The following is a 25,000-nucleotide window of genomic DNA, read 5'->3' as shown; positions in this document are numbered from 1 at the left end:
TTTGTTCCCCAGATTTCCTGGAAAAAGAATTTGAACTAATTCGCAAGCAACTCTCATCTTTAAAGTATCCTGACCATATAATTGAGAAAGCAATCCAAAAGCAAACGTAATTTTCTACCGACCCCCTAAAGACAAGACCAGAGACACACCCAACAATAGAATAAAAATTCCCCACCTGGAGACGATTAAGAGAGTAACTCACACCCTTGGGAAATCCAACCCTTTTGCATTTACCTACCCAAATACCTTAGCCAAATCCCTGATTAACGTCCAACAAAAGACATCGCCCAAAGACTCGGGGGTATTGAGATCCCATGCCAGGACTGTGACCAATCTTTCATCGGATTTACAGGTAAATCACTTCCCCAGAGATTAATACAACACAAACGGTCAGTTAGGTATGGACAACAGAACTCGGCTATTTTCAATCATATAAATGAACATAACCATAGAATAAACTGGAATATGTCACGTGTAATTTATAGCAGCAACTGCCGGTACAAGAGTCAAATGATGGAATCGGCCTTAATAAAAGAGAAGCAGGTATGAACATCTCAAAAGGGAATTGGACATCAGACATCGTCGACGCAGTGTTCATTCAACCAACGCTTAAGAAGATTAAAGGAAGATTATCAGCGGGGGTGACCTAAATTGGCTTACTTGTGGACGAATCTCTTGGTATAAATACCACCTTTTCTGTAAACTTTTCTCATTCATATACCTGAAGAGAGAGACAGCAGTCTCTGAAATATAGTACTTTTCTCTCTACATTTTGGTGTTTTTTTGGGCTCCTTTTATTAGATATATATATATATATATATATATATATATATATATATATATATATATATATATATATATATATATATATATATATATATATATATATAATATATAATGTAGCACGGAGGAACATGCGCTTGAGGATATCCTTAAAACTTAAATCCACAGTAGAAGGTGAGTGTAATGGGGGACTTTGAACAAATACTTTCGTTCACACTGAATCAAGGTTGCCGGCTTATTTACACAAAGGGAAGACAGGGTTACAGTTTGTTAATTTTAGCAAAATGTTCTTTGAGCAAATAAGACATGGAAGGAGGATCAAGAGCTAATCCAGAGTGGAGATTCATATTCCTTGTTGACATGGCTTCAATAAAAATAGACTCCAACAGAGGAAAAGGAATCTGTTGGAGTCTATTTTTATTGAAGCCCCGTCAACAAGGAATATAAATCTCCACCCTGGATTAGCTCTTGATCCTCTTTCCTTGTCTTTTTTGTTCAAGGAATTGCTATCTCTATGTTTAAGGCAGAGGATTCTAAGTACTGTCTAGTTTAAAAGGTTGTGCCAATGGCAAACGATTGAATGCTGGATCGATATACTTACTCTTTGGAACTGCATAAATTTAAACTAGGAATAAGTGATATATCTGTGTTACTGTCTCAAAGCAGCATCAAATTTAATTATTACTGGAAAATCAAGTTGATTTGAAAGGGCCAGACAAAGTATTTATGCTTAAGTCAGTTAGTAAGTTCTTTTTCCTCAGTGAGAGATTCCGTAAAGTTCTTTCGTGCTAGCACAATTCACCCAAATCATTTTTAAAAAGTTCTAGAATTATGCCTAGAGGATAATTATTCCTTTTGGTATGTTCCTCCTTAATTAATACAGCATCGCCAACCTTTAGTAACTCTCGTTGTTTCCATATTCTTTAATGTAAAACATTGAATTCTTGCATTTAACATCAAGATGATTGCAGTCATGCATCATGCTTTGCTCACATGAGGGGCTGGGAATTTTGTCTTATCCTCCTTTGAGGAGAGAGAGAGAGAGAGAGAGAGAGAGAGAGAGTAATCTTGTGATTCATTTCGAGGTTTCATTTATCGTTTCTTTTTGTGTGAAATGAAGAAGTCATTGGCCATGGGAGACTCTCAGGATGTGCTTTTCATTACTCTTCAGTCAAGTAGGAGTTTAGTCATTTTAATTATTTTCATCTCTGTTCCATTGTGTATTTTTCATGTATAACATTAAAATGATAATTGTAGTTGCAGTGACTAATTTTGATTTCATGTGCTTATTTCCATCATTCGATTTTGTTTTGTGTTTGTTGGTTTTGTTTTAGTTCTTTTATGGTTATTTTGTGCTTTGTGTACATGTTGTACAGTACAACATCCAGCAACATTATTCAAAGCCATTTGTGGGGCCTCAAATAATATGTAGAACCTGTTCGTAAAGTGACAAGTCTTGACGAAAAGGGAACCAGAGATTGCTGGGAATTATCAAAATTCTTATCTACTGTCAAAGTATTGAAACTTGAATGATTTTGTGGGGCGAAAGGGTTCAGAGACTCTACAGACATCCACTAAAGATTTTACTATGAGAAAAACAGATAAAAAGCTTCCACGTTTAGAACAGTCATGAAAACTGTTGATTACTAGCGGGCATATTACAGTGATTGTTGAAATGAATCAACTTTCATGGACACACAAAGGTCTGGGGGATTACAGCCTTGAAAACTCGTAATTAATTAAGCCCAGGTTTACGAAAGAAGATTGAAATCCTTTCCTTGAATATGTTCCACAACCAGACCAATAGAGTAAAGAAATGAAATAAAATTTCAATCTTTCTTATGAGTGACTGCACCATCATGTGACAATATATCTATATCTATATATATATTATATATATATATATATATATATATATATATATATATATATATATTATATATGAGTGTGTCTGTATAATAATGATACATACATAATATAAATCATAACTTTTCTTGTATTGCCTGTAACTATCCCGAGTTAAAAAACTACCATTCCTCATAATCGTTCTTCTTTTTTTCGAAATAACAGTGACTATTATGATCAAATAGCAACAATTAGTATCTTAATTTTTAGTATGCAATGAATTTTAAAGAATCACAATTTTTTCACTACAATTTTCTATCTTTATAGAATAGCAAAACCGTAGAGCACGAACTGTTGATAAACAAATGATGATATATGCAGGCCATTCCACATCGCTTCTTAGCCTCCTAGAATCTTCATGATAAGGCTAGATGTCATGCAACTGATTCCGTTATTATCTAAGACAAAATATTGATTGAAAACTATTGCAAAACTTGAGAGCTGGCCTCTGGAATTTCCAAGGTTTTCTCTCAACAGAATTCTAAATAATAACATCGTCAAAAGAGAGAGAATTTCTACCCGTGAATGATTAAGGATCGTTTATTCCTAACAGACCTTTGATGACTGATTACGGGAGTTACCTTCCTGTGGCGCTTAAGAATTCAGGCGACACGACGCTCAGAACACTGGGAGAACGTCTCGAGATCATTCCATTCGATAATAGATTAGCTTTCGATAAGGTAAATATTCCAGTATAATGTCTTCCTCAGTATTAATTACCCCACTTATTTTGAGAGAGAGAGAGAGAGAGAGAGAGAGAGAGAGAGAGAGAGACATTCACAATTTATTTTTCCAGGTTTATGAGGGACGTTACGCCTTCCTGGAAGAATCTTCTTTCCTGCACTCACTGGTCGTTTCCTACAATGTTTCCAATGTCTATTATCTGCCTGAAACCTTAAACCAAGTTCATCTAGGGTGGTATTTCCCGAAGAACACTCCGTGGAAATACAAGTTTGACCACTTTCTTTCGATTTTTGCTGAATCGGGGCTTACATACTACTGGTACAAAGTGAGTGTTGATTTATCCCTGTGTTATTCTTCTAAAAGATTATGCCAGTCATTTTCTTTCCCGGTTCTAAAGATACTGAAGTGTCTATTTCCACCTAATTAGCATACGTCAAACAGCAATTTTTAATTTTAATTTTTTTTATTCTTAAAATTTTAATTTCTTTAATTTACCATTATTTTTAAATTTTCAATTAAATTTTCATTCTACTATAAAAACTAGGCTCTACTTTCAAGTTACTAAGGAATGAAGGAAAATATGCAATATCGGTAAATGTGTGCGCAACAGCAAAATAAAATGGAATATAAAGACATTGTGCACTCACAGAAGCAAATTGGACATTAATAGGATTTAGTTGGTTTGTTATCTCATTATTGACAATGTTTATCATTTATTTTGTGGTGGCTTGAACTAACTACTTTAATCCTACCAAATACTATCCTATTATTATAATATTCGAAACTACTTAATTCTCATCTCTTAACGCCTTGTATCCAGCTCTATTTTTCTCAGTTCATAAGTACTGATTCTGTAAGGCAAAGTTGTCCTCATCATCTCACTGGCCAGTATCTCTGTGGGACTCCAGAGAGACATTGGTAGTCACTTTTGATAATTATCTCCATGACACTTCACTGTGGTATAAAGTTCACTTGGTTAATCGAGCTTCCTGCTTATGCCTTCACTTTTTCTCTGTACGCTTATTTGTGGTGTAATCATTCAAATGCTTTATATATGTTTGCTGACAGCTCAGAACAGTTCCACTCCACATCTGGAATGGTGTTTCTCGGAGTTTCTATACATTCCCTTCATCTTTTTCCTTTCTTCAGTCATCTTATTTCCACCTCTTCTCTTTGCGATTTTACTTATTTCTCCATTTGTTGATTTCAATGAATCCCTAATTACCTTTTTGTTTGTTGATTTTGATCGTCTGAATTTATGAATGAGAATCCTGAAACGTAGCCGAATTTGATACTCTCCATGACAGTTCCTGCTCATTGCTCTGTTTCCTACGGCATCTTAATCCTTCATTATTTAAATTGATTAGACCTCTCACCTCTGACAATATAGTGGCCATTCAGGTTCCTTCATATTAATATTTAAAGATTACACAGTTCAGGTTCCTAAATTTGACTGAGAAAATTTGGTTTAATGTTTAGATTCTGTAAATTCTTTTCTCAGTTTCAGTTACTGAAGTAACCTCGACTTATCTTTCTGGGTTTGTAGTATTGCTAATAAAATCAGGGTACTACATTTTCTTTCATTTATATCCTTGATACAGTGAAATTTTAGGCAATCAGTGATTCCACTCTTACCCTATCCCTTGATCCTCCTGTTCTTTGCCACAATACGGTCATCTCTTATTCTATAAGTGTTATCTCGATCAAAGAGTTGTTGAACTTATGTTAGGCAGAGAAATCTTGTTACTACTAACCAGACGCTTCTGTGTAATTTACCAATACTCTATCTTCCTCAGACTCATAAGAGTATCATTCAATTTTAAAAGAATTGGTCAAAGTATGATTTATGAGATTTTTTTTTTTTGTACATAAATTCCCCATAGTAAAGTTTTTTTTTTTCTTTTTTGCAATGTTCAAGAATTTTTTGTTTAATATAGAATGATGTTCCCCACACTACACATAATGATTTTAATTCTGACCGATCATAACTTGTGGATGTGGCTTCACATAATCTTCCCAGAATGGTTCCTCGTTTTCAGTTAATGCTGAAATAAATTTCTTTGAACTGAAACACTTCATTCTCCATTCTGCTTGAGATGGCGGCGGCGGAGTCAGGATTTGCTGCTGTCTGTCTGCTGCTCTCCCTCTCTCACTCCTTTGTCCATTATGTATAGCTTCTGGAGTAAGCCTGCAATACCACAAGTAGACGTGGTTATAGCTCCTGGATCAGTAATTATTGGATATCTCAACTGCACGAATTAGGTATTGTTAAGCTTAATTGCTCAGGCAGTGAATCTTATTCACCTAATAGCATGAATGAATCAAATCAGATAATGATTTTCCATTAATGTATCCTGATCAGTTCAAAGGCATAGGATAATTTACATGTTATCACAAGCTAATGCTTACAGTGTCGTGATTGGTATGGTCGTGACCTGTCACGTCAGTGGCCGCGAGTTCGATTCTTGGGCATTCCATTGAGGTGTGAGAGATGTGTATTTCTGGTGATAGAAGTTCACTCGTGACGTGGTTCGGAAGTCACGTAAAGCCGTTGGTCCCGTTGCTGAATAACCACTGGATCCATGCAACATAAAAACACCTTACAAACAAACAAACAAACAAAAACAAACTTACACAAAATGTCCAGCCAGTGATTCACCCATCTAGAAAAGCACCAGTCCAGCCATTGAATAAAATCAAAGCCAAGTACACCACATGGTAGATCTAAATGTTATCACTCTGCTTATGAGCTACCTGACTGAATATCCAATACCTCATACTCGTATAATATGAAAGCTGATGATGGAAGTCTTCATGTTTGCTTAGATCCAAAGGATCTGAATAAAGCTTCCAGAAGAGGACAGCATCATGTCACTACCACTGAAGAATTACCTACAAGTTTGCAAGAGCAAAAGTATCAAATTAGATGTCAAATCAGGCTATTGGAGTGTCCAGTTAGATCCGAGCAGCTGGTTTTTGACAACTTTCATGACACTAGCTAGACGATTTTGCTATGAAATATTCACCTTTAGTTTAAAACAAGTCAAGATTGTTCCTGCAAGGCATGGGCCAGATATCAGATGGATTAACATGATTCACTTCAATTGCCAACGATAATGAAGACCACATCAAAACTTTGCTTAACTTTAATGAGGCGAGCAAGAAAAATGCAAATCCAGGAAGAAAGCATAAGTTTTTTTGGCAATATATATATATATATATATATATATATATATATATATATATATATATATATATATATATATATATAGCAAATATGTAGTTAAGCAAACATGTACAAGCTACCAGTGATGTAACAGTGCCAAACGATGAAAGCGAGCTACACACATTCCTAGGAATGAATATGTACATGTTATCATCAATGCCAAACTTGAGTAGTTGCACAGCTTCTTTACATAAGCTAATGCAAAAAATATGAATTCCAGCGGAACTATGAGCAAGAAAGAGCCTATAGTAACCTTAGATTTTTTATCCAAGAAGCTACGACACTTATAATTTGATGCAAACATCCCTGCTGTACTACAAATCGATGCCAGGCAAGATGCATTAGGAGAAGTATTGACTCAAGAGGGCAGACTTATTGTTTTATCATCCAAAAGTTTCATGGACATAGAAATGAGATGTAAAGATTGTGAGAGAATTATTTGCATGTGTCTTTAGAGCGATAAGATTTCATACTCGTTTATTCTACTGAAGCTTTTGAGTCTAGTCAGACAACAAACCCCTGGAAATTATCTCCAAGTAAGATTCACATGCCTCACCTGCTAGACTTTGAGGTATGCTGTTGAGACTCCAAAAATTATGATCACTATGACTATTATAAGCCTCGAAGAGATGATTCTATCTGACAATCTCGCAAGAATTATGGTTACCAAAATTCAGCGAAGAAGCCAATTAAGCCACTACTGTATGTTTTGTACAGTTTAGTGGAAACCAACTTCAAGAGTTACGAGAAGCCACAGAGCAAAATGGTAAATTGTGCATGCTCATCAAATAGATCATGGAGGGTTTTCCTCAAAAGTGGTGAGATGTGCACCAACTGAACAAAAATTTCCAAGGTGGACTTTGCAGTGAATGACAACAGCTCTTTATCCCTTCAGAATTCCAGGAACTCTTTCTCGAAATGATTCATGAAGGTCATCAAGGAATTATCAGATATCAACAAAGTTCTAGGTCATGTACCTATTATGCCCTATGCCAGAAATATCAAGCCTCCCAGCAGTGCAAAGCATTGGAACTTGGTACACAATGGCTATACCCCTAATTCCTTGATTTAACCCTTGACACAGATTTCTTTGCTGAAGGTGGAAAAATGATCTCAATAGCAAACTATCATCCAAAGTATCCATTGTCTGAGGCTTTTGGAAACAGTGCAATAATAGCTTAGTCAACAAATAGTCATCTCAGTATTTGGTGTGCCAAACAATATCATAGCTGAATTTCAAGGAACTACATATGATAAAGTTATAAAAAAAAACCTATATATTTCTCTTTTCACAAGTTCTCTATATCACCTAAAATCCTAAGAATTTATTGAAAAGATGGCAAGGACCATTAAAACTTTAAAAGAAAAATCTGATATGACTACATTGAATACATCACTCCTAAGTTTTAGATTTACTCCTCTTGGACCACATATGCATTGGCCAACTAAAATTTTCTTTATGAGGAAAAAATTAGAAATCTAACATAGCAAACATAAGGTGAAGAAACTGGGCGATTTCCCACATTGGTATTGCATGTTGAATGGAATGTCAAACAAGATTTTGAGAAAGATTTTCAGAGTTATTCTTTTTGTCTTCCCGTTCAACGAACATGGGAATGTTTCATCTTCAACTCTTACAATTTCGCTCTGAGCCCATGACAATCTATTTGATTTACTGAGGAGAATTTCAAATAATTTTGAAACATGAGTAGGGAGCTCTCTTTAATGGGTATGGAACATATCACCTTGTCTCCTCGAGATCTTACTGGCAAACTAGAATGCCTACTTAAAGAAACCCATTGGAAAAAGCTTTATGCGTTCTCTCCACTAAATAGTCATGTAACAAATCATCATTGCTCCACAGTCCCTCCTGGGTCTGGTATAGCACTGAAATGCTTGTGTCAGTGGCTTTGCATAGTTCTTGTTCTTGAAGCAGATTTTAGGAAAATAGGTGATCTTGTATGCTGGGGAATTCATTAGGCTAAAGTTGATGATATGAATCTGCCATACCATGCTTCTCCACCTTTTATAAGGGAACAACCCACCAGGTTTTACCAAAGACATTCATAATCTTGTGAAACAGCTGGGTCTATGTATAGCTGAGATGGTCTCAAAGGCTGCAAGGGAAAGTTGTGACATGTGACTCTGGACAAAAACAGAAAGCATGCACCTCGTAAATCTCTTGAAAGTGATGCACTTTTATATTGCAGCCCACACCCTCATCGTTGTCCTCCACCAGCAATTTTCGATGACTTGAATGAGACAGTCAATGAAGGGCACTTTAAGAAGTTGCATGCTTTCCAAAAAGGTCTGGAATATCACCTAAAGATTCATAACTTTTCTACACTTCCTCCAGAGAGTAAACTATGTAGAGACGGCATGTGTGGAAAGAGGCTTCTGTGATGGGGGAAGATATCAACAGAATTTACATTTGCTTTTTCATATGCAGAATGATAGAGCAGTAGCACTTTTCGTCTGCAGAGTCTTCAGTACCTGTGAGTTCCTGTTCATACTCTGATGATATGTAGCATGTCATGTATTCCCAGGATTTCTCAACTTTGGCAATGCTTCCATTATCACGATGATCAACGCACTATAACAGAGAGGATGGATGGGCAGATTCTGTGAACATTGCTTGGGGGAAATTATTCTTTCTGAAAACCACATTTAGGAGCATGATCTCTTTCTCGTTAGTAGCTGAGACTGAAAATATCATTAATGGGTACATCCTCCATTTAATTTTTGCCTTCATATGGATGATTATAAATAAATCTTTTTTTCTTTACTTTCAAAAGTAGCTTGGCTGGCAAAAGCAGTATAAACAAGAATCGAGGAAACAACACCATGTTTACCTTCATACATGATTATCATGACAGCTCCTGGCTATTGGTCCTAGTCCTCCAGAGTCCAAGCATCTGTGCATATTGCGCCCATCACCTGTTCCAAAAGTGGACAACACCCTTTCTGAACTCTGATCCAGAGAACACCCAACAATAAAATAAAAATCCCACACCTGGAAAGGATTAAGACGGTGACACAGACTCTTGGAAAATCTAACTCTTTTGTTTTTACCTACTCAAATACCCTAGCTAAATCCCTGATTAACGTCCAACAAAAGCCAATCCCCAAAGACAAAGGAGTATATGAAACCCCATGCCTAGACTGTGACCAGTCTTACAGAAAAAACACTTCCACAGAGATTAACATAAATGGTCAGTTAGGTATTGACAACAGAGCTAAGCTATTTTTAACCATATAACCATAATCACAGAATAAACTGGAATTTGTCATGTATAATTTATAGCAGCAGATGTCGGTACAAAAGCCAGATGATAGAGACAGCCTTGATTAAACAAAGACAGGTAATGGACATCTCAAAGGGCGTCTGGGTTGACCTAGTTAAACGTCTTACCTTTGGATGGATCTCTTGGTATAAATAATACCTTTTCTGAAATTTTTCTCATTCATTAACTACCCAAAGAGAGAGACAGCAGTCTCTGAAATATGATATTTACGTCCTATATTTTGGCATTTTTGTGGGCTCCTTTTATTAGATGGAATTCTGTTGTAACAGAACATTTTTACCAGTTGTATATATATATATATATATATATATATATATATATATATATATATATATATCTATCTTCAAGACAACACCAGCACAGGAAGCCCCCAACACAAACCAACAGGACAAGGGTTATAGTTTATGCTGACGTTAGCACATCCTCAGTCTGCAAATAATACTAATACTATAAGCAAAATACATCATTCATTAAAATACACAAAAAATAAAAAAATACACATACAAAAATTAAAACTATGCACAAAATCTAAAGTAAAAAGGGGAAAGACATATATATATATATATATATATATATATATATATATATATATATATATATATATATATATATATCTAATAAAAGGAGCCCATAAAAACATCAAAATGTAGAGAGAAAAGTACTATATTTCAGAGCACTTGCTGTCTCTCTCTTCAGGTAATTATGAATGAGAAAAGTTTACAGAAAAGGTGGTATTTATACCAAGAGATCCGTCCACAAGTAAGCCAATTTAGGTCACCCCCGCTGATAATCTTCCTTTAATCTTCTTAAGCGTTGGTTGAATGAACACTTCGTCGACGACATCTGAGATCCAAGCCCCTTTTGAGATGTTCATACCTGCTTCTCTTTTTTTTATTAAGGCCGATTCCATCATTTGACTCTTGTACCAGCAGTTGCTGCTATAAATTACACGTGACATATTCCAGTTTATTCTATGGTTATGTTCATTTATATGGTTGAAAATAGCCGAGTTCTGTTGTCCATACCTAACTGACCGTTTGTGTTGTATTAATCTCTGGGGAAGTGATTTACCTGTAAATCCGATGTAAGATTGGTCACAGTCCTGGCATGGGATCTCATATACCCCAAAGTCTTTGGGAGATGTCTTTTGTTGGACGTTAACCCTTAAACGCCGAAGCGGTAAAAAAAAAATGTCTCCCGTGTGCCGGAGACGTTTCAGAGTGAGCACGGAAGCGGAAAAATATTTTTTTCAAAAAATCACAGCGCGCTTAGTTTTCAAGATTAAGAGTTCATTTTTGGCTCCTTTTTTTGTCATTGCCTGAAGTTTAGTATGCAATCATCAGAAATGAAAAAAATTATCATTATCATATATAAATAATGCGATATATGATAGCGCAAAAACGAAATTTCATATATAATTGTATTCAAATCAAGCTGTACGCAAAACGGTTAAAGGTAACAAGTTACTTTTTTTTTCGTTGTAATGTACATTAAATTGCGATCATTTTGGTATATAAAGTATTGTAAAACGATAAAAGCAACACAGAGAAAATATTATCACAAAATAAAGCATGAATTCATAACGCGCGTACGTAAACAAATATTTTTTTAAAAAAATTCACCATAAATCATAAATATTGTCCTAGAGGACTTCCAATTTCTTTCAAAATGAAGACAAATGATTGAATATTACTATACCGTACGAATATTAGCTTACAAATGCAGTTTTCGACCATATCTGACGAGTTAAAGTTGACCAAATGTCGAATTTTTTTTATATATTTTTTTATATGCAATTATTTCAGAAATAAGAAAAGCTACAACTTTTAAATATTTTTCGTTTTATTCTACATGAAATTGCGCACATTTTCATATATAAAACTCTATGAAATGCCTAATATGAAACGGAGCAAATATTCCGAGAATGGGACTCACGCATTTCGGAGATTTGTGGCGGAGAATCCGCGCGCGGAGGGAAGGAAAGTTTTTTTTTTAAATTCACCATAAATTTAAATATTGTGCTAGAGACTTCGATTTTGTTTCACGATGAAGATAAATGACTGAATATTACTAGAGTGTAAGAGTTTTATCTTACAATTGCGTTTTTCGACCATTTCGGTAGAGTCAAATTTGACTGAACGTGGTTTTTTTTCTATTTATCGTGATTTATATGCAAATATTTCGAAAATGAAAAAAGCTACAACCTTCAACTATTTTTTGTTGTATTATACATGAAATTGCGCACATTTTCATATATAAAACATTATGTAACGGCTAATTTAAAATGGTGCAAACATTACCACAATCGCACGTATGATTTTTTCGGAAGAGTTACCGCGCGGACGTAAAGAAAATGTTATTTTTTTCATAAATTCACCATAAATCGAAATATTGTGCTAGAGACTTCCAATTTGTTGCAAATTGAAGTTAAATGCTTGAATATTACTAGAATATAAGAGTTTTAGCTTACAATTGCGTTTTTTGACCATTTCGGTAGAGTCAAAGTTGACCGAAGGTTGAAAATTTTTCACTTACCATTTTTGATATGAAAATATTTCAAAATTGATAAAAGCTACAACCATGGGTTGTTTTTAGTTGTATTGTGCATGAAATTGCGCACATTTTCATATATAAAACTTTATGTAACAGCTAATTTAAAATGGTGCAAACATTACCACAATCGCATGTATGATTTTTTTCGGAAGAGTTACCGCGCGGACGTAAGGAAAAAGTTTTTTCATAAATTCACCATAAATCGAAATATTGTGCTAGAGACTTCCAATTAGTTGCAAAATTAAGGCAAATGATTGAATATTACTAAAATATAAGAGTTTTAGCTTATAATTGCGTTTTTCGACCATTACGGTAGAGTCAAAGTTGACCAAAGGTTGAAATTTTGGCACTTATCGTTATTTATATGAGAATATCTCAAAACTGATAAAAGCTACAATCATGAGTATTTTATTGTTGTATTCTACATAAACATGCGCACATTTTCATATATAATACTCCATGTAACGGCTAATTTAAAATGGTAAAAAAATTATGTCAAAGTGACGAAATAATTTCCGAGATGAGTCACAGATACTTTATAGTGCGGCAAGAAAGAAATTCGCGCTTTCGCGCCTGCGTAACGATTGTAAACAAAACAACACCTTGATCCGTGAACTCCCAGCATCCCCCAAGGCGCGTGATTCAAGAGTTTTCGGCTGGTAGGCCTAAAAATATTTTTCCACGAATTTTAAAAAAAACTTTTGTATGTCGACATAAAATACGTCCAGTCGGCACCCGAGAGACAAAAAATGTCGACGTAAAATACGTCCAGTCGGCGTTTAAGGGTTAATCAGGGATTTGGCTAAGGTATTTGGGTAGGTAAATGCAAAAGGGTTGGATTTCCCAAGGGTGTGGGTTATTCTCTTAATCGTCTCCAGGTGAGGAATTTTTATTTTATTGTTGGGTGTGTCTCTGGTCTTGTCTTTAGGGGGTCGGTAGAAAATTACATTTGCTTTTTGAATTGCTTTCTCAATTATATGGTCAGGATACTTTAAAGATGAAAGTTGCTTGCGAATTAATTCAAATTCATTTTCCAGGAAATCTGGGGAACAAATTCGTAAGGCTCTTAAAAATAGGTTGCTAGCTACACCTATCTTGATAGTAATGTCGTGATAGCTAAAGTAGTGAATATATGAAAGTGAGAACGTTGGTTTTCTGTATATGGTAAATTTGTATTCTGTCGTGTCTCTGATTATTAAAACATCAAGAAAAGGAATTGTAATAATGGACATAGACTTCTACCTCGACAAAATCAACCAGCTCCTTAGCGACACAAATACTTACGAAAAACTGACGAAAAATCCCCTCCAGAACGTTCCCACAGAATTTTTTCGGAAAGTAAGATTAATTGGCCAAGACAAAAAGAGTATTGAACTATTAGAGAAATTTAAAGTAATTAATCCTAAATTACCCTACTTTCATGGCCTTCCCAAAACTCACAAAGACAATCTTCCATTCAGACCCATAGTTTCATGCGCCGGAGCTTTCAATGACAAAATTTCTAAATGGTTAGCTGGCCTTCTTTCTCCTTTTTTAGGCACTTTTTCTCCCAGTCACATCAAACATTCGGAAGATTTTTGTCACAAATTCAGAGAAGCACATATACCACTTCACAACATAAAACTTTTAAGCCTTGACGTAGACTCCCTATTCACAAAAGTACCAGTACAGGACGTTCTTCAGTTTTTAAGGGAAAAATTATCCCCCTATTCAGATCATTTCCCATTGGCGCTCGACAAAATAATAAAGTTAGTTGAATTATGTGCATCTAATAACGTATTTTCATTCGGGGAATCATTCTACAAGCAAAAATTCGGGTGTAGTATGTTTTAGCCAATCTGTACATGGAATACTTTGAAACTACAGTAATAAATGCAATAAAACCCAAAAACATGCTGTGGATGAGATACGTGGATGACATCCTAACATTTTGGGATAATAAGTGGGGTCATTTTAATGAATTCCTCTCAAAATTAAACGCATTAGTGCCCAGCATCAAATTTAAAGTTGAATGGGAAACAGACAACAAAATTCCTTTTCTTGATGTTTTAATAATCAGAGACACGACAGAATACAAATTTACCATATACAGAAAACCAACGTTCTCACTTTCATATATTCACTACTTTAGCTATCACGACATTACTATCAAGATAGGTGTAGCTAGCAACCTATTCTTAAGAGCCTTACGAATTTGTTCCCCAGATTTCCTGGAAAAAGAATTTGAATTAATTCGCAAGCAACTTTCATCTTTAAAGTATCCTGACCATATAATTGAGAAAGCAATTCAAAAAGCAAATGTAATTTTCTACCGACCCCCTAAAGACAAGACCAGAGACACACCCAACAATAAAATAAAAATTCCTCACCTGGAGACGATTAAGAGAATAACCCACACCCTTGGGAAATCCAACCCTTTTGCATTTACCTACCTAAATACCTTAGCCAAATCCCTGATTAACGTCCAACAAAAGATATCTCCCAAAGACTCTGGGGTATATGAGATCCCATGCCAGGACTGTGACCAATCTTACATCGGATTTACAGGTAAATCACTTCCCCAGAGGTTAATACAACACAAACGGTCAGTTAGGTATGGACAACAGAACTCGGCTATTTTCAACCATATAAATGACATAACCCTAGAATAAACTGGAATATGTCACGTGTTAATTTATAGCAGCAACTGCCGTACAAGAGTCAAATGATGGAATCGGCCTTAATAAAAGAGAAGCAGGTAATGAACATCTCAAAAGGGGCTTGGATCTCAGATGTCGTCGACGAAGTGTTCATTCAACCAACGCTTAAGAAGATTAAAGGAAGATTATCAGCGGGGGTGACCTAAATTGGCTTACTTGTGGACGGATCTCTTGGTATATACCACCTTTTCTTTAAACTTTTCTCATTCATATACCTGAAGAGAGAGACAGCAGTCTCTGAAATATAGTACTTTTCTCTCTACATTTTGGTGTTTTTATGGGCTCCTTTTATTAGATGGAATTCTGTTGTTACAGAACATTTTTACCAGTCATATATATATATATATATATATATATATATATATATATATATATATATATATAAGTAATAATAATATACATAATAATAATATATAATTAATATATATATATATATCGTATATATATCTAATAATAATAATAATAATAATAATAATAATAATAATCATAATGTAATAATAATAATAATAATAATAATAATAATAATAATAATAATAATAATAAATAATAATAATATAATAATAATAACAACCTATTCGAGAGCAAAGAAAAGAAGGTATGACAGTGAAACGGCCATACACGCCCAAAGAAACTCAGGTCAGAGAGGGAGGAGTGGCAGAGGTATTTGCATTCTAAGTGGGAGATAGGTGCTTTATATTTAATGACTCAAGAGTAGTCAAGTATGTAGTTTGGCTGGTAGTGCCAATAATGGAAAATTGACTCTTTTCGATGGGATTTTGCTTTTTGATGAATGTATTCTGATATTAGAAAATTCAGGGTACGAAATTCTAGACCCTGTCCTATAGTTTAATCCCAAGTAGCTGTAACCTTCGCGAGGAACCAACGTAATTTCCAAGACATCTTGGGCATTCATATTTGTATATAACGTTAGACCTCATGAAGTCCTGCAGTTTATCCTTAAAACTAAAAAAGTCGCTGATCTTTTTCGGATTCATAGAAATAAGATTGAGCTTAGGGAAGCCAAATTCGCTCTCAATGATTTTCACCATCCTTAGTCGTAATCTGTCTGAATGAAAAAAAAAGGTATCGTAGCAAACATGGTAAGTTTGGGAACATTAAAATTTAACACCGGTTCCATCTTTGATTTGGTAAGAAGGTTGTTGGCAATTCTGTGTACAAATCATTTTGGAGAAAAAGCTTTTTGGGAAATACTCTGCTAAAAACTATTCCATGATAGAAGGCAATCCAATCTGATGTATATTTTAGGGCTCTAAAAACAAGTGTGGTTATTGCATTAGTCTTAAATTGAAAGAAACAAGAACTAAAAAAGTTGCTACCTAGTCCTGTGAAAGCACTTGTTTCGAAAAACAGTTGTATTTAATTGATGGTCAATACGAGTGACTAGGTAGCAACTTTTTCAATTCTTGTTTCTTTCGATTTAAGACTATATACATTTAGTATTTATACATCCTTAATTTCCCTTATTTACTTCTATATTTCAGGAAGTTAAGGACAGTTACGAAAAGGAAAACAACTATACTAACACTAACATTCAGGACATCGGAAGTCTACAACCTCTCTCCATGACAGATTTGCAGGTTTGTCAAGGATTGCTTTTTTTATTTATCTTACTATCTATTCCAGAGCCATTCATATGTGTGTGTATATATATATATATATATATATATATATATATATATATATAATATATATATATATAAAGTGAATGTTTGTATGTCTGTCAACTACAGAAATATCAAACCTCTACCCACTGACAGATATCAAACAGACAAATTGAATGAAATTTTTGTTCGTACTAATTCTGTCAGGTTTTTCCTTCAGGTGCTCTATGGATTAATGGTCACTTCTCACCTATTGCTCAAGGAGCTGTCATACGTATGATTAACCTGCAACAATAAATCCCCTTACGTCAATATTTGATCAGAATATGCATGCATTTGTATCATAATGTATGATAATTATCAATATGATTGTTTATTTCCTCGATAAAATCAACATTGAATATCTATATCAACAATGTCTATATTAGACCATTCAGACTTCGGCCTAAACTTTCCCTCAGAAACGCCAAAGGAAGCTGAAACGCGTTCGTTAAAGCGAACAGTAAGCCGAAAACAGTTGCAGCTCTCACTGCAGCGTTAGAAATTCACATCGAGATAATAATTTGATATTTGTACAGCTAACGGACACTATAACTTAATAACTTAGGGATATTCTGAAGCTGTTTGTAAAGCTGACAGCACCCATCTTGGTTTTATGTGACAACGACTGAATACCAGTCTTGAAAACTGAAGTTGTGTGTATACCCCTACCACACTTCGTCCCCATAGAACTATTGACATGTCTTTCATTAGTTGCAGTTGTGTTTTCTTTATTTCAGTGAAATTATACTGTTAAATTTTGATCTGACTAAGAGAGAGAGAGAGAGAGAGAGAGAGAGAGAGAGAGAGAGAGAGAGAGCTAACGTTAGCACAGGCTTTTGTTGATGGTGAAGCAGTTCCTGTGTGATATGCGCATTTAAATATTACTTGATACTATCACTGCAACGATATTCTTTTGTTCATGGAGGGCATTTATGATTCGTCAAAAGGTCCCCAACTAACCTTTCGGTCTATGTGAATTTCTGTTCGTGGAAGTCTGTATGACACTGTCACCTATTCCCCAAGCAGAAAGCCTTCCTTAATAAATTCAAGACAGAATTTTTAATCACGGGAAAGAAAAGCTTTTTCAATGGTAGTACACAAAGGAGATGCAGGAAAATTTTTCTGAGTCCTTCAAAGTTTTCCTGGGCAATGCTGGGTTGGTCAGCTAGTATACAAAAATATAGATTGCATCTGACATTACATCTATGTACTTGTGAGCCACATAACATAGGGAACAAGACAACAAAACTAAATTTTACAAGATAGAACATTTGAGGTTTCGCAAACGTCAGACAACCGTAACTTGCTTAAAACTGTTTGGACTATTTACGGTTGTTATAAAGATATGAGTGGTTATGAATATTAATGATAATCAGTGAGCTCTGAATCTCAAAATATTTGTAATATAAAGCTTAATAATACTATTTCTAAAGATTGTCAAATAACCCCAATTCACTACAGTGAGTTAATTAATGAACCCAATGGGTATTGAGTAAAATGTTTAAAGTAACACTATTTCTTTTGGACTTTTGACTAACCCGTATATAGTAAGTTCGCAGTAAGCTGTAATACCCTGAAGAGCGGGTGAGTAATAGTGATAGTAAACCATGAGTGAAGAGTTAGAATAATGAGTAAATTGTTTGAAGTGATGTTTTGTTTTTGTGGATATTCGACTATTGGCACAGGTAGCTACATGTTATACAATACAGTGATTGGAACATTAGTAATGGGTAAGGAGTATAAGCAAGGCTGGATAGGCTACCTTCTCATAAATATCATTTCAATAAAAAATCGAGCTTACTTGTACAGCACAAATTCTAAGAGGTGAGATAACTTTTGAAATTAACAACATCCTAAGATCAGCTAAAACTTCAGCACATACTTCATAATCTAAGTTGGATGTGATATGGCCTCCAGTTCTCTGCGAGTTCGTTATCCTTTTTCTTTGATGTAATGTCAAGAAGACTCTCGTGCTGAAAATAATTTGCATCCTGTCTTATAGTATACCCAATTACTTATATGAAATAAGGTTTTAATGTTGCCCAAACCTGGTTACTTTCTATACTTTAAACACAAACAAGTACTCATATTTATTTTTCCTCCATTTCCATGGAGAGTATTTCCTCATCTTATTTGTCAAATTTGTTCTTGTACTTTTTCAGTTAATTTGCCGTCATGAATTGCATCAACATCGACATTATCATATACGTCTGAGTCGTTGCTGTTGATAAGGAAAATGATAATATCACTGTTTATGAAATCTTTATTTCTTCTATTGTTAGAAATACTTTAATTTATGTTCTTCTCCATTCTTTAATCCCACTTCAGTAATCTCACATTTCTTAAAAAATGCTATCTGCAGGTTATTACTGCAAGGCTTTATCACAAGGCATACATGAAGTTGACGGTGTCCAATAGCTCACTCATCACTGGTCAAACCTTAGTTCTTTGGAAATATCTTTGAAAGTGTATGTATCGTTGTGTATCTCAGTGATTCAGAGTAACTTGGACTTAGCAGTGACTACATTGGTGCCAGTGCTGCTTTCTCTTCTCTTTGAAGTTGAATTACTTATTTCTGCCTTAAGTCTTGACACCTTCAGTTCACGTCAACCTTTTTCCACTTCTATTTCCTTCTGTCACTGCGCTTGAGCTAGATCTTGTTCTTCCTTCACAAATATTTCTCAATTCCGAGCTTTCCAAGCCCATTTCCCTGGTTAGCTCCGCAAGTATTGCTCATTCTGTTGCTGAAATATAATTTAGGTGAAGACATAAAATCACGCTAAATCACCCTTCCCTTAAAATGCCTTGGCCACTGCTCCAATTTTGTCATAGAATTGTGTTTAATGAGAGCAGTGGCCAATGGCTTTACGCAGGGTGGAACTGAAATATGAAGTGAATATAAAAATATAAAGTTAATTTACAACATTTAATGCAGATAAGTCAATAACAACATTTTCGATTTTACTTTTAGTGTGGTACTCAGGGATTGTCCTTGAAATGACTTTCCTGAGAAAACACCAAAATGTTTATACTACACTGATAATACTATTCTTTCTATCTGAGTGACTACTTGACTGGAGACTTGAGACTTGATTTTCCTTGCTCTTCTGGTCTTGAATAGCTATGACACCTATGAGCTGCTGATTTTATAATCCCCTCTAGCTCTTGAAAATATTGGCATACACACCCACAAATTCCCACAAAAGGAAATAATACACAATCTTGATGAACTCAACTTGGAAATATCTCGAAGAAACAGATAATGTAAAACTTTTAAGAATTTCATATTGACATGCATTGAAACTGAAAATGATATACCAGGATTTCACTGACATTTTACTGAACGATTGAATTATCTGATAAAAGTATTTATATGAAATGAACAGCTAAATTTCTAGAGCAATGCAATAAATGAAAAACATTCTTATAATGTCAAAACTGCAACAACGAAATGGCACTAGCAAGAGGTAAGCAAAATAAAGGAAATCTCTCAAAATCTGTATTTTGATAGGAAAGCTTAACAATACTAGGGTAAATGATGAAAATTGATCATAAACTGGGAAACATATGTACAACCTGAATGCGAGACAAAGTTATTGAAATTCAACTGGAATATATGAAATGTCTAAGTAGTAAAATTCAGATTGAAATGTGCTGAAAATAATAGATGGTAGATGGTAATGATAAATATTTACTGTAATCACTAATACAAGCGTTATGTATGAGATTGACCTCGTACTGGAGTGTTAGGAATCACTGCACTCAATATGCGGTGCCAGTTATGATCAAGTTCAAGGCCTACAAGTATATAGGCACTTTCGAACGTTGTGATAGCCACATCTGTCAATCAGTACAATCAGATTACCACCTTGGAAAAATGGTCTGGCTAAAATATAGAGCATCCTAGGATTACATCACTGAAGCTTGTCAGGCATTTACTATTTCAGATCACAAGAAGTTAAATGAAACGCAGATAGCTATTTTACTATGGTATGTCCCTAGAAAGGTCATCACCATTAGGCCAAATGACCAGCCATGGTACGATGATACATAGCGAACAGACCAAATTCAATACATGGAGACAAAATCATTCACATGAAAATTACGTCATTATTGTTTAGCCTCGCCATAATGCAAATAGAATCTACCATATTGTTGAGAGAAAGAAATTACAATAATTCCTTTAAAGAGGAAACTTCAAAGAATAACTCAACCTCATCTGAGGTGGACCAAATTAGCATCTTCTATCTTTGGGTCAGACTCATCTTCCATTCCACCACTACTAACAGATGATGTTAGGCTGGTTATAAGCCCTAAGGTACAAGCTGAACTACTTCATCGAGGTTTGGAAACTAATTGATCAGCTTAGGATGTCCCTCTTCTTGATACTTGTCATCCTGAACCTATTCTTACACCTACATTTTGCTTTAGGGATGTTAAGAACATTCTTGATGGTTCTAATAGCTGGGGTGGAGAAGATCCACATGAATCCTTCCTTTTGTTTTGTTTCTTGTGTGTTGTCTCCCAAGATTAGTAGATTCTATAAATTTTTATGTCGACGTGGTGACTTTGGGGATGAGTGCAAGCTTAATAATACAGTGCCTGTTCCAAAGAGTGGCATATCTGCAGATTGCAGTAAATTTGGGCAAATCTCTATTCTCCAAGGGCTCTCAAAGGTTGTTGAAAAACTTATTCTTAAACCACAGTACAAGTATGTGGAATCCCAAGGATTGTTAGTTGATAGTCAATATGCATATAAAAAGCACTTAGATACCAGCAATGCTCATTTAAATTTGACGTGCCATTTGCTTGATAAGGGTTTTGTCTGTATAGTAATTGAAATAGATTTTAGTGCTGCTTTCGATAAAGTAAATCATAAGGCACTTATCTACAACATAGGAATCTTGATTGGGTGGATATGTTTTAGGATTATTGCAAGATTTCCTTACAGTTAGGCAGCAGCGAGTTGCTGTTGATGGGATCTTTAGCGAACCACAACAGATTGTGTTTGGAATTCCACAGGCTAGTGTTCTATGTTTTTTGGCCTGGAAAACAAGATTGCTCAGTATGCCGATGATGCAATACTTGTGGGTGTAGTAAAGTCTCCACCTCTGAGAAATGAGGCTGCCTTTAGTCTCTATGGAGTGAGTAGTGAATGGTGTAGTCTTTGGGAAATGAGGCTGAACTCCAGTAAAACGAAAATATTATTGATTAGTAGATTTCATACTGATTTTCCACCTCATCCTCCCCTCCAAGTGGATGGGACTCTGTTGAATGAGTCTCAAGCTTTAACTATTCTAGGCGTAACTTCTGGCTTACATCTTAGTTTTGAGACATCTAATGAAAGTGCAGCAAATGCCACACAAAAGTTAGGCATTGTGTGCACATACGGTCTCAAATATTTATAACAGTGATAAAATCAGTGCAACCTGGTTTAGGTCATTTGTCCTTCCTTTACTGATGTGAATGTCTACTTCTGCCAGGGATTCATTTCTTTTAGACAGAGTGGTTCATGGAGGTGGGTTTTGTTTTATATTATTAGCTGTTATCACTTAGACCTTTGATGAATAGTCTCTGGTTTGTCAGTTTTTCATACGTTACATTTCAAAAGATCTTTCATGTTCACAATTGATCCATGATCCTATTTTACTGTCAAAGGTGACAAGATTTGCTGAACAGCAGTACCAGTGCGCAGTAAATGTGCCTCACTGACGAACTTTTCAGTTCCAGAGGTCATTTATTCCTCACACCATTGGATTAGGGAACATCAAAGACCAATGCATTACATTCCTACAACAAACCTTGCATTTTAATAATTTACGTAGATTTTTGGCTAATTGTTTATTAATTTATTAATTCGTTTCTTTTTTTAATAAGTGGTATCTCTTCTTTCTGTATTTCCTACTACCTTGTGTTTCTTCTTTCAAATGAACACTATATTCTTTGGAAGTTTAAATTTCAAGTCAATGACCCCTGTGAGCTTGTTCTATATGAATAGGATTCATCCTGTGAACAACAACAACAACAACAACAACAACAACAACAATAATAATAATAATAATAATAATAATAATAATAATAATAATAATAATAATAATAATAATAATAATAATAATAAGCACATTTTTATAGAGTTAATTACTATGTCAGGTTGTCTCGAAAATGGTTGACCAGTAATAGATACCACAGGAAGCTGATAAGAGTAGGTAAGTAACACAATAAACTTGACTTCAAAGAGATTACTACTCAGACAGTTAAGAACTGCATTACCATATTTTAGATAACTTCATGTCCACTATAGTAATTAAAAGTTGAAAAATTATTTGCGATATTATAATAATACTTCTTGCATTTAAACATCTTTGGCTTTGTTTAACATTTTGTTTGCTCAAGGATAAACCGTAATGATTTGTGCTGGTGATAAAGCGACAATTATTGTAATAGCACGAAAATTTTCCATGTACGACAGTGACGTTTCTTTAACGAAAGAATAGGGGATATCAATCTTTGTTTTGCACATATCTTTCCATGAATATTAAAAGTTAGAGTGATGCACCACTGAAGTACATATCTTAGGTAACAGAACATGGGTTGCGATCATTATTGTTAAAAGCACCAGTATTGAAGGCCACAGATTGCTCATTTAACAAGGACAACTTCTTGAAGAGTCCATACTAAATCATACTTATGTACTTCTAGACAGTCTGTTTAAAGCTGGATAAATTTGTTTGTAAGTAATATGGTGCTGAATGGTCCAATACGACAAACGTATCAGGCAATTCCAAAGTACGCATTCATGAATCTTTCGCAAATATTTGTTGCAAAAGGATATCTTATATTGGCTTGTTCAGAATGTGTGCATTTCAGATGGTGCAATTTAAAGTGAATATCTCCTTTGAAGATAAAAAGATGCTTGCAGACTAGAGAGCTGCCGTCGGATTAATGCAGCTGTAACCTGCGAATGTCCGTCCAGCAGTTGATCTTATAACCCATGAAGTAACAAAGCTGGGAGAAGGCCCTATAGGTCGTCCTTGGAGTATCTTCACATAAGACAAGACAGAGGCAGCTTACTAAGGATACATCAGTTGGCTGGAGAAAGCTACAAGAAGTAGAAGTCAGGGAAGGTGACTGGGTCTGGGGCACACGTGTGAAGGGTGAATGACAGTGATCCCAGCATGACAGACTAAAGGCCTGTCCACACGAGCGGGCATGATCAGCGCGCTCCGGGGTTGACGGGCAAATTCTGGCGGGCTTACACGTGAATGGCGTCCACACAGGTGAGGCGATGGAGAGGTGGGCGTGCCCGACGATGCCATTAGTGTGTTCAGTGCGGTACGATAAACATGGTGCCTACCGCAAAAAAAGATATTGTGTAGCATGATAATTGCTTTGTGTGTGATGAAAAAGAAAAAGAAGAGAATATGGTGCAAAGAATGGCTTAGTAAAAGAAACGTATATGGTTAACGTACGTCTGCCAGGGTCAAAGCTCAAGCCATCGGGCACCACCATGGTGATTTTGCTACAAGACCCATCGGGCAATTTGGCGGTTTGCCTGTCAAGTGTGCACGTCAGAAGGGAAGTCCGCCGATCAGGCCCGATCGTGTGGACAGGCTTTTACAGTTCCAGCAGTGACCCACTCTGACGCTACACACAGCTTTTTAACCTCATACTCATTCCTTCGAAGGATGTCGTGAAACCCACCCCGACTCTCCTGCTGAAACCTCCTGCTCATCCCTCTAACATATCCGGACGTGAAAGAGTCGATGCTACGACACTACCACAATAAATAGTGGAATCGCATGAGCTAGGAATTTAAACGCCCGAGTTGACACAGTTAGAAGCAAGACGGAATAAAAGGAAATGGAATCATTGTATCAGAAGGGGCAAAGCAATAGAGAAACCCACATCTTAATGTAATAAAAGATATTCTGTTTCAGGGAAATGGTTTTGCAATCATACGAGCGTTGTGATAAATCCACTATTGTTAAAAGGGTTTTTTTTTTTTTCATAAAGCAATTGTTTGTTCGTATTGTAAAAGTATAATCATTCCCATTGCTGTTTAAGAAATTTCTTAGATATGTAAATAGAGTTCACGACAATGTTCGAGGAAGGATTCGAGTGAGAAACAATATTTCCAAAATTACAAAGTTTGTCTTGTCATCAGTCATACTATATCTTTGT

At 35.3% G+C, this 25,000-nt stretch overlaps 1 protein-coding gene across 2 annotated transcripts in view; it reads left to right on the top strand.

The window, feature by feature from the left end:
- The window catches only part of LOC135205977 (glutamate receptor ionotropic, delta-2-like), a 58,568-nt gene that overhangs the window by 32,248 nt on the left and 1,320 nt on the right, over window positions 1–25,000 (top strand). For both annotated transcript variants that reach the window (XM_064237152.1, XM_064237151.1), the window contains 3 exons: window positions 3,242–3,368; window positions 3,485–3,697; window positions 16,658–16,753. In XM_064237152.1, coding sequence (XP_064093222.1) covers window positions 3,242–3,368; window positions 3,485–3,697; window positions 16,658–16,753 — 436 coding nt within the window. The remainder of the gene's footprint in view (window positions 1–3,241; window positions 3,369–3,484; window positions 3,698–16,657; window positions 16,754–25,000) is intronic.

This window comes from Macrobrachium nipponense, chromosome 29 (genome assembly GCF_015104395.2).
Source record: "Macrobrachium nipponense isolate FS-2020 chromosome 29, ASM1510439v2, whole genome shotgun sequence".
NCBI classification, from domain to species: Eukaryota; Metazoa; Arthropoda; class Malacostraca; order Decapoda; family Palaemonidae; genus Macrobrachium; species Macrobrachium nipponense.
This window is presented reverse-complemented; position numbering and strand designations above follow the sequence as displayed.